This window comes from Entelurus aequoreus, linkage group LG01 (genome assembly GCF_033978785.1).
Source record: "Entelurus aequoreus isolate RoL-2023_Sb linkage group LG01, RoL_Eaeq_v1.1, whole genome shotgun sequence".
Taxonomy (NCBI): Eukaryota; Metazoa; Chordata; class Actinopteri; order Syngnathiformes; family Syngnathidae; genus Entelurus; species Entelurus aequoreus.
The window spans coordinates 21883209-21899096 of NC_084731.1; the positions used below are offsets into that span (position 1 = coordinate 21883209).

Below are 15888 nucleotides of genomic sequence, written 5' to 3' on the forward strand. Positions count from 1 at the left end.
ACAAGAAGAACATTTGTGCAATATTATGAAAAGTTGGAATTTTACTTAACAGTCGCAATTTTACAAGAAAAGCTTAAAATGTTGGCAATTTTATGAAAAGAGTCGTACTTGTACTCGATAAAAGTCACAATTATATAAGAAAACTTTAAAAATATTGGCAATATTATAATAATAATCGGAATTCTTCTCTGCAAAATTATGACAAAAGTCATAATTTTAGTCCAAAAATGTCACTATTTTACAAGAACAACTAAAAAATTGGCAACATTGTGATACAAGTCAGAATTGTATATGTCACCATTTTGCATTAAAAAGTAATAATTTTACATAAAAAACTAATAATTTTACGAGAAAATATTGCAGTATTACAAAAACGGAAAAAATATGAGAAATGTTTCCCAATTTTATAACAAAAAAGTCGACACATTGTGAGAAAAAGACTGATTTTAGCCTTTTTGGGGGGAATTTCTGGTTTGTAAGTGTATTTTAATATTCATTATTTACTTCAAGTTGTTACAGTATGTCTCTATATACATATTTATTTATTTTGTGTTTATTATTTTTTGCGCATTTCAATTTCTTACACACACTTGTTGTTTCATATGTTGGCCAGAGGGGGGGCACTTTTAAAACCGACACATAGATTTCACCACAAGGGGTGCAAACGAGACATTCTCTATCAGATGCAATGGTTTTCCATATTGGGACCATAATTTATGTCCTAACTTGTTCACCGGTCCTCATATGGAAGGTACTTTTCTTTGTTGAAGTCTCAAAAAGGGTAGCAATACAAGAGCACACACACACACACACACACACACACACACACACACACACACACACACACACACACACACACACACACACACACACACACACACACACACACACACACAATTGAATTTGTTACTTTCTTGAGACCTCAGAAAAATGCCTACCTCTTTAGGACCACCCTTTCTAGATATATAAAGATTTGTATTTACAACATTAATATATTCATACAATGCAAATATAAAAAAACTTGTTGTAAAAATGAGTTGGAATTTCACAAGAAAAAGGTCAAAATTTCACAAGAAAAACTTAAAATTTTGGCAGTATTATAAAAGTCGGAATTTAACTCAACGCAAGTCAAAATTTTACAAGAAGAACATTTGTGCAATATTATGAAAAGTTGGAATTTTACTTAACAGTCGCAATTTTACAAGAAAAGCTTAAAATGTTGGCAATTTTATGAAAAGACTCGTACTTGTACTCGATAAAAGTCACAATTATATAAGAAAACTTTAAAATGTTGGCAATATTATGATAATCGGAATTTTACCGGCAAAATTATGACAAAAGTCATAATTTTACTCAAAAAATGTCAGTATTTTACAAGAACAAAAAAAAATAGCAATATTGTGATAAAAGTCAGAATTTTATATGACAAATGTCGCCATTTTGCAGTAAAAAGTACATTGAGAAGTAATAATTTTACATAGTAAAATTAGTAATAAGTAATAATTATACGAGAAAATATTGCAATATTACAGAAACTGAAAGAATATGAGAAATTGCTCCCAATTTTATAAGAAAAATGTTGATTTATTCATTATTGACTTCAAGTTATTACAGTATGTCTATATATACATATATACACTACCGTTCAAAAGTTTGGGGTCACATTGGAATGTCCTTATTTTTTAAATAAAAACACTGTACTTTTCAATGAAGATAACTTTAAACTAGTCTTAACTTTAAAGAAATACACTCTATACATTGCTAATGTGGTAAATGACTATTCTAGCTGCAAATGTCTGGTTTTTGGTGCAATATCTACATAGGTGTATAGAGGCCCATTTCCAGCAACTATCACTCCAGTGTTCTAATGGTACAATGTATTTGCTCATTGGCTCAGAAGGCTAATTGATGATTAAAAAAACCCATTGTGCAATCATGTTCACACATCTGAAAACAGTTTAGCTCGTTACAGAAGCTACAAAACTGACCTTCCTTTGAGCAGATTGAGTTTCTGGAGCATCACATTTGTGGGGTCAATTAAACGCTCAAAATGGCCAGAAAAAGAGAACTTTCATCTGAAACTCGACAGTCTATTCTTGTTCTTAGAAATGAAGGCTATTCCACAAAATTGTTTGGGTGACCCCAAACTTTTGAACGGTAGTGTATATCTTTTTTTTAAATTAATTTTGGCCAATGGGGTCGCATTTACATTTCTTACACACACTTGTTATTACATACGTTGGCCAGAGGGGGAGCACTTCATATTTTTACATACACTTGTTGTTTCATATATTGACCAGAGGGGGAGCACTTTTAAAACCGACAGTATCAATGTGAAAAATCCCTCCTTTTTGGGACAACCCTAATTTTTGATAGATAATGCCTCATTTGCACCCCTGGTGGTGAAATCTATCAGATGCAATGTTATTTCCCGAATCGGGACCATGATTTATGTCCTAACTTGTTCACCGGTCCTCATATGGAAGGTACTTTTCCCTGTTGATGCCTCAAGAAGGGTAGAAATATCTCTCATACACACACAAACACACACACACATACATATTTACATCCATGTATTATTATCTAAATAGGGAAAATGTATGGACTTAATTCACTTTACATTGTAAAAATTACTACCTTATTTTTCGGACTATAAGTCACAGTTTTTTTCATAGTTTGGCCAGAGGGGGAGCCACTTATACTCGGAGCGACTTATGTGTGAAATTATTAACACATTACCGTAAAATATCAAATAATATTATTTAGCTCACTCACGTAAGAGACTAGACGTATAAGATTTCATGGGATTTAGCGATTAGGAGTGACAGATTGTTTGGTAAACGTATAGCATGTTCTATATGTTATAGTTATTTGAATGACTCTTACCATGATATGTTACGTTAACATACCAGGCACGTTCTCAGTTGGTTATTTATGCGTCATATAACGTACACTTATTCAGCCTGTTGTTCACTATTCTTTATTTATTTTAAATTGCCTTTCAAATGTCTATTCTTGGTGTTGGGTTTTATCAAATAAATGTCCCCAAAAAATGCGACTTATACTCCAGTGCCACTTATATATGTTTTTTCCCTTCTTTATTATGCATTTTCGGCAGGTGCGACTTCTACTCCGGTGCGACTTATACTCCGAAAAATACGGTATTTAAAAAAAAAACACTATAAAAGCATATAGCAATTAGTCAGTAGTGGCGGTGCAATAAAAAAATAGTACATGGTGAGTTCAAATGTCGTATCTAAAATCCAAAACCTAAAAAAAAAGTTTTCTATTGTGTTTTGCGAGCATATATGCATGTAGCTAATTCAAAATGATGTTTGCTCTTTACACCGCACTGCTATCTTGCTTATGCTTATGCAATTACACGCTAATTAGGACCAGCTTACCAATTAACTAGACTGTTTGTTTTGTGTTTCCTGCTTGGCGCTGGCTGTTGTTTGTGGCGGTGAGAAAACAGGGTGGGTGGGATGAAGCCTGAAGGGCAGCCAATGGCTTTATTTGCACTCACTACATCATCTGCCAGGTCTGCCGTCGTCGTCTGAGAAGATTGAAACATCGACGCTCTACCGAGACCGTGATTGTGCACGGCTTCATAAATCTTGCAGACCCAAAAGCATGAATGATGAAATCAAATCATACTTTTTGTTAGCGCATTCTTTTTAACGATGATGTTTCTTTATTAGACTATATCAGGAGATCTGATGATTCGCAACATACAACTGAACCATGGTGGGAAGTACGTCTGTGTTATTGACACTGAGGTTGAGAGTCTGTCCGCCTCTGCCATCCTGGTTGTCAAAGGTAACTCATTATTGACTGCATTTTATTCATTTGTCTGTTGTCAATGTTGCAATGATAGACCCATATTTGTAGAACACAGCTTCAATAGGGAAAAGAGGAAACGCAGGCGTGCTGTGAGTATTATTGGCAAAAACACTACTTAGTTCAGACTCACATATGAACTTGAAGTGCCATCCCATTCCTAACCCATAGGGTTCCATATGATGTCGGTCTACGTTGTGCAGCTACTACAGCCTCAACTCTTCTGGGAAGGCTTTTCCACAAGGTTGCGGAGTGTGTTTATAGGAATTTTTTGACCATTCTTCCAAAAGTGCATTGGTGAGGTCACACACTGATGTTGGTCGAGAAGGCCTGGCTCTCAGTCTCTGTTCTAATTCATGCCAAAGGTGTTCTATCGGGTTCAGGTCAGTCAAGTTCATCCACACCGAACTCTGTCATCCATGTCTTTATGGACCTTGCTTTGTGCACTGGTGCACAGTCATGTTGGAAGAGGAAGGGGCCCGCTCCAAACTGTTCCCACAAGGTTGGGAGCATGGAATTGTCCAAAATGTTTTGGTGTCCTGGAGCATTCAAAGTTCCTTTCACTGGAACTAAGGGGCCAAGCCCAACTCCTGAAAAACAACCCCACATCATAATTCCTCCTCCACCAAATTTCACACTCGGCACAATGCAGTCTGAAAAGTAGCGTTCTCCTGGCAACCTCCAAACCCAGACTCGCCCATCAGATTGCCAGATGGAAAAGTGTGTTTCATCACTCCAGAGAAGGCGTCTCCACTGCTCTAGAGTCCAGTGGCGACGTGCTTTACACCACTGCATCCCACACTTTGCATTGGACTTGGTGATGTACACTGTAAAAAAAAATCATTTTTTTATAGTTAACTTACTCTAAATTTCAACTGTAATTTTTCTATTTTTTTAAAATAGTTTATAAAACTGTAGAATTGAAGACATTATCTGTAAATAAAAACAATCCCCCTGTTATTTTAAGTAATATGCCAGTAATGACAAACTATGTATATTTCTATTTCTTTTACAGAAAAATACCAAATTAATTATACATAGCATTTTCTGTTTTCTTAAATTACTTTCAAATTCATGTAAAATTACAGTAATCATCTTTCATTAAATGTGTAGCTTGTTATATAAAAGTCTATGTCCATACTAACAATCTGTAGAATAAAGGTATTTTTTCTGCAGAACTGTTTTTGCATCGTCACTTTATTAAAGGTGGTTGATCTTAACAATTCAGAAAAAATCTGTAAAATAATGATATTTTTCTGAGGAACTGCCAGCATTGTCACTTCATTAAAGGTGTTTGATCGTAATAATTTAAAAAAAAACTATGTAGAATAAAGGTATTTTTCTGCAGAACTGTTTGCATCGTCACTTTATTAAAGGTGGTTGATCTAAATAATTTTGTAAAAATCTGTAAAATTACGATATTTTTCCGCAAAACGTTTCATGAAAATGTCTGTAAATATAATGTTTTTGATCATTATTTGGTTTACAATGTTTTACTTTAATTTTATGGTTTTCGTTCAGCAGCCGTAGCTGCCAGTAGATGACCGTTTTTTTACCTATTTTTTTTTTTACAGTGTATGGCTTCGATGCAGCTGCTCGGCCATGGAAACCCATTTCATGAAGCTCTCTGCGTACTGTACGTGGGCTAATTGGAAGGTCACATGAAGTTTGGAGCTCTGTCGCAACTGACTGTGCAGAAATTCCCTTTGCACTATGCGCTTCAGCATCCGCTGACCCCTCTCTGTCAGTTTACGTGGCCTACCACTTGGTGGCTGAGTTGCTGTTGTTCCCAAACTCTTCACTTATCTTATAATAAAGCCAACAGTTGACTTTGGAATATTTAGGAGCGAGGACATTTCACGACTGGATTTGTTGCACAGGTGGCGCCCTATGACAGTTCCACGCTGGAAATCCCTGAGCTCCATTCTTTCACAAATGTTTGTAGAAACAGTCTCTATGCCTTAGTGCTTGATTTTATACACCTGTGGATGGTTGGGTGACCAAATACTTTTGGCAATATAGTGTGTATTGTGTACTGTATGTGCTGCCGAAATCAAAAACCCAAACACACTCTCTCTGACATGTGTGACTTGGGGGCCCCGGCTGTGGTTGCCTCATTGGTATGTGCCGTGTGTAGAACGCTGGTGTGCAGGGTTATCTCTAGTGAGTTACATTAATATTCATGCCCTTAGACCGTAGTAGCTGTCCCAGGTGCTTAGAGGAGGTAATGTTTATCATAGAAAGTGATTCTAATTGGTTAATTTACACATCCATGCAATACCATGGAAATCATTTGAATAACCGAGCAGCATATTAGACCTAAACAGCATTGTCACCAACACTTTATTTTGGCCTCCTCACTCATCCATGTCTAATAAGTGATCCCCATTCAATATATTGTTAGTTTGGTCCCGCACATCAAGGACGGAGCTCTTAATTAATGATAACATGATGGTCTTGATAAGTCTGACGATTGGAATACGAGTGGTGCTGACCCCACTGGTTGTGTCGTCGATTTAGGTCCACCAGGCCCTCCAGACAAAGTGACAGTGGAGGAAATCACAGACAGCACCGCACAGCTTTCCTGGACTCCTGGAAGAGATAATGGCAGCCCCATAACCGGATACATCATCCAGGGTCGGACGCCTTTTACCGTGGGCTGGCAGGCTGTTGAGACGGGTATCTTCAAACATCGCCCACTCACAGGCTGTTTTTATGAGGGTCCTTTTATTCTTTTAACGTTCAATTTCTGCTTTGCATTTTTTTTTTCTTTTCCAAATGACAGTGCCTGAAGTGGTTAATGGCAACACGCTGACTGCAACGGTGGTGGGTTTAAACGCTTGGGTAGAGTACGAGTTCAGAGTCGTGGCACGCAATGCTGTGGGCCTCGGTAAGCCCAGTCCCGCCTCGGCTAAAACCAGGACAGAAGATACTAGTAAGTACAACCAAACAACTGCACATACCCTCAAATCCCTTGGATACACCTGTGATTAAGGGCTGTATAAATAAATTGTATTTCATTGATTTTGACTGATTAAAAACTGACCTACTTGAGTAAGGCAAATAACACATCAAGTATGTATAACCGTAGTGTTACGTGTACAGAAGGAGGAGACGGCACAGACAACAGGGGCGTAGTATTTTGGGCTGTGTTTTATTTATATATGCATATATACTATATATAAATAACAAATACTAATAATATATATGTCAGGTTCAAACACTGATGACATCTATTAATCAGACAAGAAGCAAGGAATCATGCAGACACAGAGTTCAATTTAGCTCATGAGGAGAACGCATGGAGCTGCACACTTAGTCACAGTCTCGCCCTACGCTCTAAGGTTCAGCTCCTGCGTCCCTCTATTTATTCAGGAGTTCCACAGTCAACAACACTAAGGCCGCCTTTAAAAGGAGTGGTCACATATATTATGCAAAGCAGGTCCAGGACGCACAATACGTGACGGAATGTGCTGGGGGCCTTGCGATTTTGCCTTGTCCCCGCTTCGTTTGCGTGTTGTCATCTTATCTTCGTTGAGGTCCTTGAAGTCTCTGCTTCATCTGCGTGCTGTCATCTTATCTTCGTTGAGGTCATTGAAGTCCTTGGCTGTTAGCGGGCTAAAACAAAGATAACATCTGTGGCTGAGGCCACCCCTCAGACAAGAAGTTTTGGCCTTGCATAGATTAGAAAAGTCTAACTTGAGCACAATAGCTAATAACTAAAGCAACAGACTTTAAGCATACTAAAGTTAGTGTGATAATATATACATAATTATTCTAACAATATACAAACACGGGAAATGGAGTGTGACGAATCCAAAGTGTGTGTGTGTGAGTGAAACTATGTGTGGTAATTAGCTGTTGAGTGTTACCGGTAGTGTTGAGCGAGAGGCGGAAGATCAAGAGGGACAAGGCAGAGCTCGGAGGTCCTTGAGCAGGCAGAAAGTCGGGTCAATAGCAGGGCGTCGAAGGTCCGTGTGCAGGCGGGAGGTCGAGATCCAAGAGGCAGTCAGGGAAGCAGAGGGAACGCGGAGAGACGAGACGCACTGCTCGTAACGCGGGAACGGAGGGAGGCTGCTGGATCGACAAGAAAACACGAGAAAAATCAACACGGTGGGGGAGAAGCACAGAGAGAGAGTATGCATGGAGTTAGACTGGTTTGGCTTACTGTACAGGACAGGTAGCTACGTTCTGGCCCGGGATAGCAGGTTGTGCAGGCTTATGAAGGTAGGTCTGATCATCAGCTTCAGGTGTGGTGATTGCTGATTAATGGCAGCCGCCGGCTGCAACAGGAGATGAGCGTCCGTGGGCGTGACCCGAGGCGCGCTCCGTGGAGCTCATTGAGGAACGCGCAGCGGCATGCGCTTGCGCCGTGACAGTTAGGTAGGTTAGACGTATTTGGACAATGATACTGGCTTTACGATATTGCCTGTGCCTTAGAAATAGAATAAACAAGATGTGTTTGAAGTGTGGTTTATCAGAAATAGTCTACCGGTCAACAAAATGAAGCACAAACCAAGGACATTTTGGGCCTGATTTACTAAAATCCAAATACCACAGTGTGTGCAAACAATAACATTATGTACACTATAGTGTTGTCCCGATAACAATATTTTGGTAACGGTACCAAAATTATTTTGATACTTTTCGGTACTTTTCTAAATAAAGGGGACCACAAAAAATTGCATTATTGGCTTTATTTTAACAAAAAAATTGAGGGTACATTAAACATGTGTTTCTTATTGCAAGTTTGTCTTTAAATAAAATAGAGAACATACAAGACAACTTGTCTTTTAGTAGTAAGTAAACAAACAAAGACTCCTAATTTAGCTGCTGACATATGCAGTAACATATTGTGTCAGTTTCCATTCCATTATTTTGTCAAAATGATTAAGGATAAGTGGTAGAAAATGAATTATTAATCTACTTGTTCATTTACTGTTAATATCTGCTTATTTTCTCTTTTCACATGTTCTATCTACCCTTCTCTTAAAATGTAATAATCACTTATTCTTCTGTTGTTTGATACTTTACATTAGTTTTGGATGATACCACAAATTTGGGTATCAATCCGATACCAAGTAGTTACAGGATCATTCATTGGTCATATTCAAAGTCCTCATGTGTCCAGGGATATATTTCCTGAGTTTATAAACATAATATCAATAAAACAAAAAACAAAGATGATGTTGTGATGCCAAAAAATGTCGACGTAATCATAGTAGTATCGACTAGATACGCTCCTGTACTTGGTATAATTACAGTGGCTGTTAGGTGTAGATCCACCAATGGCCTTTGTTTACATTTTGACGGGTACTTTTCAGAAGCGGTATCGTACCGAATATAATTGTTTAGTATCGCTGTACTATACTAATACGGGTATACCGTACAACCCTAGTACACTATGAGTGGGCGTGCATGTGATCTACTAACACTGCGTGTGCAATTGAAGACCGTCTTATTTAAATGACTATTTTCTGTGCATACGGGGCTTTTACCACAGAGACATTTGATTTTTTTCTGCACGTTCATGTTATCATGCTGCTACCTGTGTGCGATGTCTTGAACCAGCAGCACATGTCTATAATCTGTAACACCTTTTCTGGATCGCTAGCCAGCAACAAAGGTGCAAATGTGAATCTAGGGCACGGGTGTCAAACTCATTTTAGCTCAGGGGCCGCATGGCGGACAATCTAGTCCCAGGCGTGCCGGACTGGTAAAGTCATGGCATAATAACTTCAAAATAAAGACAACTTCAGATTGTTTTCTGTGTTTTACCTCGTTAACAAAAAATAGAACAGGCACATTCTGAAAATCTACATATTACAAATAATCCTCTTGACAAAACATTTGAAAATTCTGAGGAAAAAATTGGTGCATTTTCAAACACCATGAAGAACATAATGAAATTAGACTTTGTTTCAGTGTATTTAGAAAACCATTCAACTTTAAGCACTTCCTGTTTAGCATTCTCATGTTGGCAGATCATAATTTCTAAAAAAACAAAAAAAAAAGTGTTTTCTCAAACCACCACATTGGTGACATCCGCAACTGCCACAACAGATTAATGTATCATCATCCAAATTATACAATTATAATATAAACAAAACAATTATCAACATGACACCGTAGCCGAAATCAAGGTAACATAACTACAAACTTAATCAATGTGAACATAAAAGATTCAAGCATAAAAAAAAAAAAGAACAATCAAATGTAGAAACACATTTTTACAATGGAGTTCAGGGTGCGCATTTCTCCATCAACTCTGACTGCTTCAAACATGATGGTCATTTTGACTTAAGTCTTTGTTATTTTATCCATTGAGTGGATAATTTACAATGAAAGAAGGTCGATACTGCCGTAGTCTGCCGCCATCTGCTGCCTGCCAAAACAGAAGCGGCTGATTGCTTGCACCTGCGCCAAATGGAGTAGCGGAAGCCAATCCAGAGGGCACTTAAAGTCAGCTGACACGTCATCTTGAAACGGTATCATGTGTAACGTGGGTTACACTTGAATTGCCATTGTGACATCCAGTGGACACATTTACAACAGCAGTTTCTTTCATTAAATTTGCAGCTCATTTTTATACTTGGCAAACTCGTCATGCGGGCCGGATTAGACCTATTCGCGGGCCTGATACGGCCGTACGTTTGACGCCTCTGATTTAGGGGGTGATTGTGCTTTGGTTATAAACAGACAGCTGTCTGGAACAAGGGAATCAAATACAGAAGTGATTTGGCAAATCTGTATTGATCAAGAAAAATAGCACTTGTGTTTATGAACAGTGAACATTTTTTACAATGCATTAATTTTGTGCATCATTTTACATTTTCCAAAACTGACTATTTGGATCAAGCTTGATCAGGCTGTACCTGCTGGCAGCCTTATCTTGAAGCTCCTTGTACAGTTGAAGTGTTTGCTGTGTTTTGGGAACTGCCTAATTGCTCCTCTGTGGGCTTTTTACTCACAGTTCCTGATACGGCTCCGACTGATATCGGAGGAGGAGGCGGCACAAAGTCTGAATTGGTGATAACATGGGAGGTAAGTCGTCTGTCACATTTTTTTACAATTCTCGCCATTGTCGAATAATGGCTTTGCTTAATTATGCAGAATGAGCCGTGTAATTTAATGATTCAGCTAAGTGAGACACGCCTCCCCGGTTTAGAGTGTCGTGTTTCTGTCTCAAATGCAGAAAGCTACAATCACATAGCTACTGTACAAAGGGGAAATACGAAGGGTGATCGCTAAGTGTTCCCAGTAATATTACCAAGTACCAACACAGACATTAGTCAGTCTGTTTCTCTGTCTGTCTGCGTTTTAATATCACTATAGTTTGGTGTTTCGCTCCCAGCCTGTTTCTGAAGAAGTGCAAAACGGCGAGGGGTTCGGATACATCATCGCCCTCAGGCCCGTGGGAACGATTACTTGGACGCGGGCCGTCATCTCCACACCTGGCGTTGCACGTTATGTCTTCCACAATGACACCATCCCGCCCTTTTCACCTTTCGATGTGAAAGTCGGCGCGTTCAACAATCGAGGGGAGGGGCCCTTCAGCTCTATCGCCACCGTGTTCTCGGCAGAGGACGGTACAGTATGCACGCCCATCTGCAGAGATTATTTTCTAAATGGCAGTGGTTCTGAAACTTTATTCACTAAGTACCACCTCAGAAAACACTGGACTCTCCGAGTACCAGCGCAATGAACAACATTATCAGTGTCAATCAGTTTTCTTCACCTAAATCATTGTCTTTGGCCCAGAGAAGCAAAGAGAAACTATTCTTAGTCACCTTAAGACCCTCTCCCTGAAACCTAAAAATCAGGTTAGAAATCCAGTGGTAATAATGGACTCAGACTTGAACTTCAACAGCTAAATTAAGTCAGCAGTTTTTACCATCTAAAACATTGCCAAAATCAGAGGAATGATGTCTTAGAAAGACTCATCCATGGCTTTGTCTCCAGCAGGTTTGACTACTGTAACAACCTTCTCACTGGGCTCTGTAAACAAGCTGCAGTTGCTTACAGAGCCCAGACCAGACCAGTACCAGACCCCCCCGGCCTCTTTGACGGCCCCGTCTGTCCCATGTACTTGAAACACAATAAAAATCTTGGAATCTTCTTTTAATTATTTTAATTTTATAATTCCAAAATGCTGCTGCTCAAGTCCTAGCGAGAACCAGGAAATATGACTATAGTAGTCCAGTTCTTAGCTCACTGCACTGGCTTCCTGTTGCTCGGAGAATAGACTTTAAAACAGCTCTCCTTGTCTACGAGTCATTTCGTGGCCTTGTACATCTCTGACATGTTAGAGACATATAAACTATCTCGAACTCTGACAACCTCAGGTAGTGGTCTCCTGCTGGTGCCCAGAATCAGAACCAAACATGGTGAAACGGCGTTTCAGTTGTATGCTACTAAAATCTGGAATAGTCTTCCAGAAGATGTGAGACGGGCCTCAACATTGGGAATGTTGAAATCCAGGCTGAAGAGACTTTTATTTAATTGTGAATATGACAACTGAAAGTATGATATCTACAGTATTTAATCGTTTTTTAAATTAGAATTAAATTGTATTGTATTTACTGATTTGTATCATTATTTTTATTTTTGCCTTCTTTTAATTTTCTGTAACGCACTTTGAATTGCCTCATGTACGATTTGTGCTCTATAAATAAACGTGCTTTGCCCTTGCTTGCCATTAGAATACAGTACAGTAGCTTAAGTAGGCCTAAGTATTGATTTAAAACAAGGCAGAGGTTTTATTTAACAAGTACATTTAATATTTTTGGCCACTATAACACTACACACAGTTTGAACAGTAACACTGTTTGAATATAGGAAAATAAAACATGTACTAATGATATTTGCTTACGACTTGACCTTGAATACTAATGTTCTGTCGATGCTTACACCGATGCTGTTTTCTAACACTCCCAAGCTGGGAATGCCCACCTCATATTAGTTACCATGCTGGTAGATTACGGGAAATCCTAGCAGACGCCACACCACAGTGTGCTGTCAGGGAGGTATACTGTTAATTGAATTTGCTGGGCAACACTATTCCCCTATGTCAGTCACAGATCCCATTAAAAGAGCAGGGGAAATAGCTTTCCTGTGAAAGTACAGGTCGGTTCTGTGCTCTCTACTTATTGCTATTAGTCTGCGGGATGCTGAGCCTCACGGATTCTTACCATGTGCTCTATTTCTGCAGTCCCCAGTGTGACTCCTAAGACGGTTAGAGCTCGGAGTGTGTCTGCAACACAAATTGAAGTGATCTGGGAAAGTCTTCCAGCCATCCCCGAAAGAGTGCTTGGATATGAGGTATGTTGGAACTTGTTGCAATGTCATTTTTTTTTACATTTTCTTTCTTTTTAAGATAATGTGAATATTAAGGTGTTCACTTTGGGTTGTTCACCGCCCAAACCACACATTGTTTGTGTTCATCATAACAAGAGATAGGTATTATTTTAGTTATAACTGATATCCGTACTGAAATGGTAAACAAATATTTAGACATTAAAGTTTAACAGACTAGTAATATAAATATTTCAAATACATAAATTAAATCATAACCAAATCATGCAGTCAATAATTAAAAATACCATCCACAACAAATTGTCATATATATTGCAGAAATACTGAACACAGAGAACATGCAAAATGAACTTACTCGAGTTGTAATGTTTGATGCTCATAATTCCAAGTGTTCCTGAATTCAACCTAACAGTAACAGTCATTGGTGCATAATGGGGAAATGCCGCGTTGTTGTTGTTGTTGTGGCTACAGGTTAGCCTAGTGCTACACCGGGACGGCGTGGTTTGGTTGGTAGAGCGGCCGAGCCAGCAACTTGAGGGTTCCAGGTTCGATCCCCGCTTCCGCCATCCTTGTCACTGCTGTTATGTCCTTGGGCAAGACACTTTACCCACCTGCTCCCAGTGCCAATGTAACTTAGATAATGGGCTTTGAGTAACTGGAGAAAAGTGCTATATAAATATAATTCACTTCACTAATTCACTAATGTTGTTGGGAGGGCTGCTCTTTCGGTGTGTGCTTCTGTCGGGATGCTACGATACTTACAAGACGTTACTAACACCGCTAGCACCACATCGTTAGGCCGCAACACAGCGCTTCCTCATTATGCACCAATAACAATTACAACTAACGAGGTTGCATTCACGAACCCCCGGAATTATGGGCATTGGCATTACAAAATCCGCTCATTGTACATGTTCTGTGTTGCTGCAATAATTCTGACAATGTGTTGTGGATTTTATTTATTTTTGAATGTATTACTCAGTTATCATTTATTTTATATAACTGAAGTCTTCAAATGACTAGTCTGTTCCAGAAGTCCTTAAAAATAATGTTGTTTCTTTTTTTTTAGCAAAAATGTGCATGATTTCCATTTTTAAGCACCACCAAAGTATTTCATGTACTGATTTGGAACTAGTAATTGTAAACAATACCCATCTCTCGTACATGAATTACCATTGTCCGTTTTGTTCTGATATAACTCGTGTTAAAATGTCTCCGCAATAGTGTGAGGAAATAAAATCCCCCAGCCTTTCAAGGATGCAAAGAGAGATTCTTCTTCTGTTGTTCTGTCATTATCTGTCACCTTTGGCCCTCGGCACAAATAGTCCCTGTTTCCATAGCACTGGTCATATTGTCCTTGTTGAGCTGACGCGGCCCTGAAATGCATTCCAATGCTTTAATCCTCCACAGACCGCCAACTGTGTGGGTCTGTAGATGTGAACTGCACATGTTGGCTATCCATCCTTTATTTAGAATGTCTTCAGATTACTAATGCAATGGAATACATCACTTGTTACTGCACAAAAGATCACATTACATCAAATTGCACCGGAGCAATGATTAACCCTTGTGTGGTGTTCGGGTCTGTGGGACCCGTTTTCATTTTTTATTAAAATAAAAATGATACAATTAATTAATTTTTCAAACTGAGACTCACTGACTTTGGCTCATTTTCTGTGAAGAACATATATCAGAATACATATTTAATGACCACACACCCTACACCCCCCCTACACATTTCTATTACATATAATATGTACGGGTCCACTGGACCCGGGGCTAATAGAAGTGTGGAAATTGATGTTCTGTGTACCACACACACACACACACACACACACACACACACACACACAGCAGGCCTAGACAGGAGGAGGACAGAGTGTAGGTACACAGAACATCAAGAGGGTCAAATGTGCGAGAAAATGAGAGCAGACAGCGTTGACAAACAATGTTGCAACCTTGTGTGGGAACCACAGGTGCAGAAACACAAAAGAAGAATCCCTGTGGGATGCAGAAACTGGCAGAGGAATTTTCCGTGCAACGTTCATATTCTTGTTACTCAGCCAGCGTTTGTGGGTCTGATGGACCCATTGCATTTTGTGGCTTTTAATGCCTCACAATCAAAGACTTTTATGTTAAAATACTGAACAGCTGTTTACCTTATCCCAATAAACATCTGTTCAGTATTTTAACATAAAAGTGTTTGATTGTAAGGGATTAAAAGCCACAAACGCTGGCTGAGTAACAACAATATAAACATTACACAAGGGTTAAACAGCCTTAATAGATTTGTAAAAAAAATTAGCCGAAGTGGATCCCTAAGGAGGACTCCAGATCTCAGGTGTGCGTTTTGTTGACTCATCGTTATGTCACTTTAAAATGCAAAAACATGAGTACTGTTGACTCAAAACAAGCAACATTTTGCTTTGTATGTTACATAAACACACATCTGTATTTCAAAGGGGAACTGCACTTTTTTAGGGGAATTTTGCCTATATTTCAAAATCATTATGAACGACATGACGTGACATGAAGGATAGATTTTTTTAAATGCATTCTTACTTGTAAATACATGTGAATAAAAGTAATAACGGAGCCATATTCTGCCCATAAAACCGTTTAAAAAAAATTAAAAAATCAACTTACTTGAGTTGTAATGTTTGATGCTCATAATTCCAAGTGTTCCTGAATTCAACCTTGCTCGGGGTAACAGTCATTGGTGCTAATGAGGAA

At 38.8% G+C, this 15888-nt stretch overlaps 1 protein-coding gene across 2 annotated transcripts in view; it reads left to right on the plus strand.

The window, feature by feature from the left end:
* Nucleotides 1–15888, plus strand: part of cntn3b (contactin 3b) — a 166062-nt gene that overhangs the window by 137913 nt on the left and 12261 nt on the right. For both annotated transcript variants that reach the window (XM_062045773.1, XM_062045784.1), the window contains 6 exons: nt 3702–3819; nt 6361–6519; nt 6626–6775; nt 10814–10884; nt 11195–11429; nt 13052–13161. In XM_062045773.1, the coding sequence (XP_061901757.1) occupies nt 3702–3819; nt 6361–6519; nt 6626–6775; nt 10814–10884; nt 11195–11429; nt 13052–13161 (843 nt within the window). The remainder of the gene's footprint in view (nt 1–3701; nt 3820–6360; nt 6520–6625; nt 6776–10813; nt 10885–11194; nt 11430–13051; nt 13162–15888) is intronic.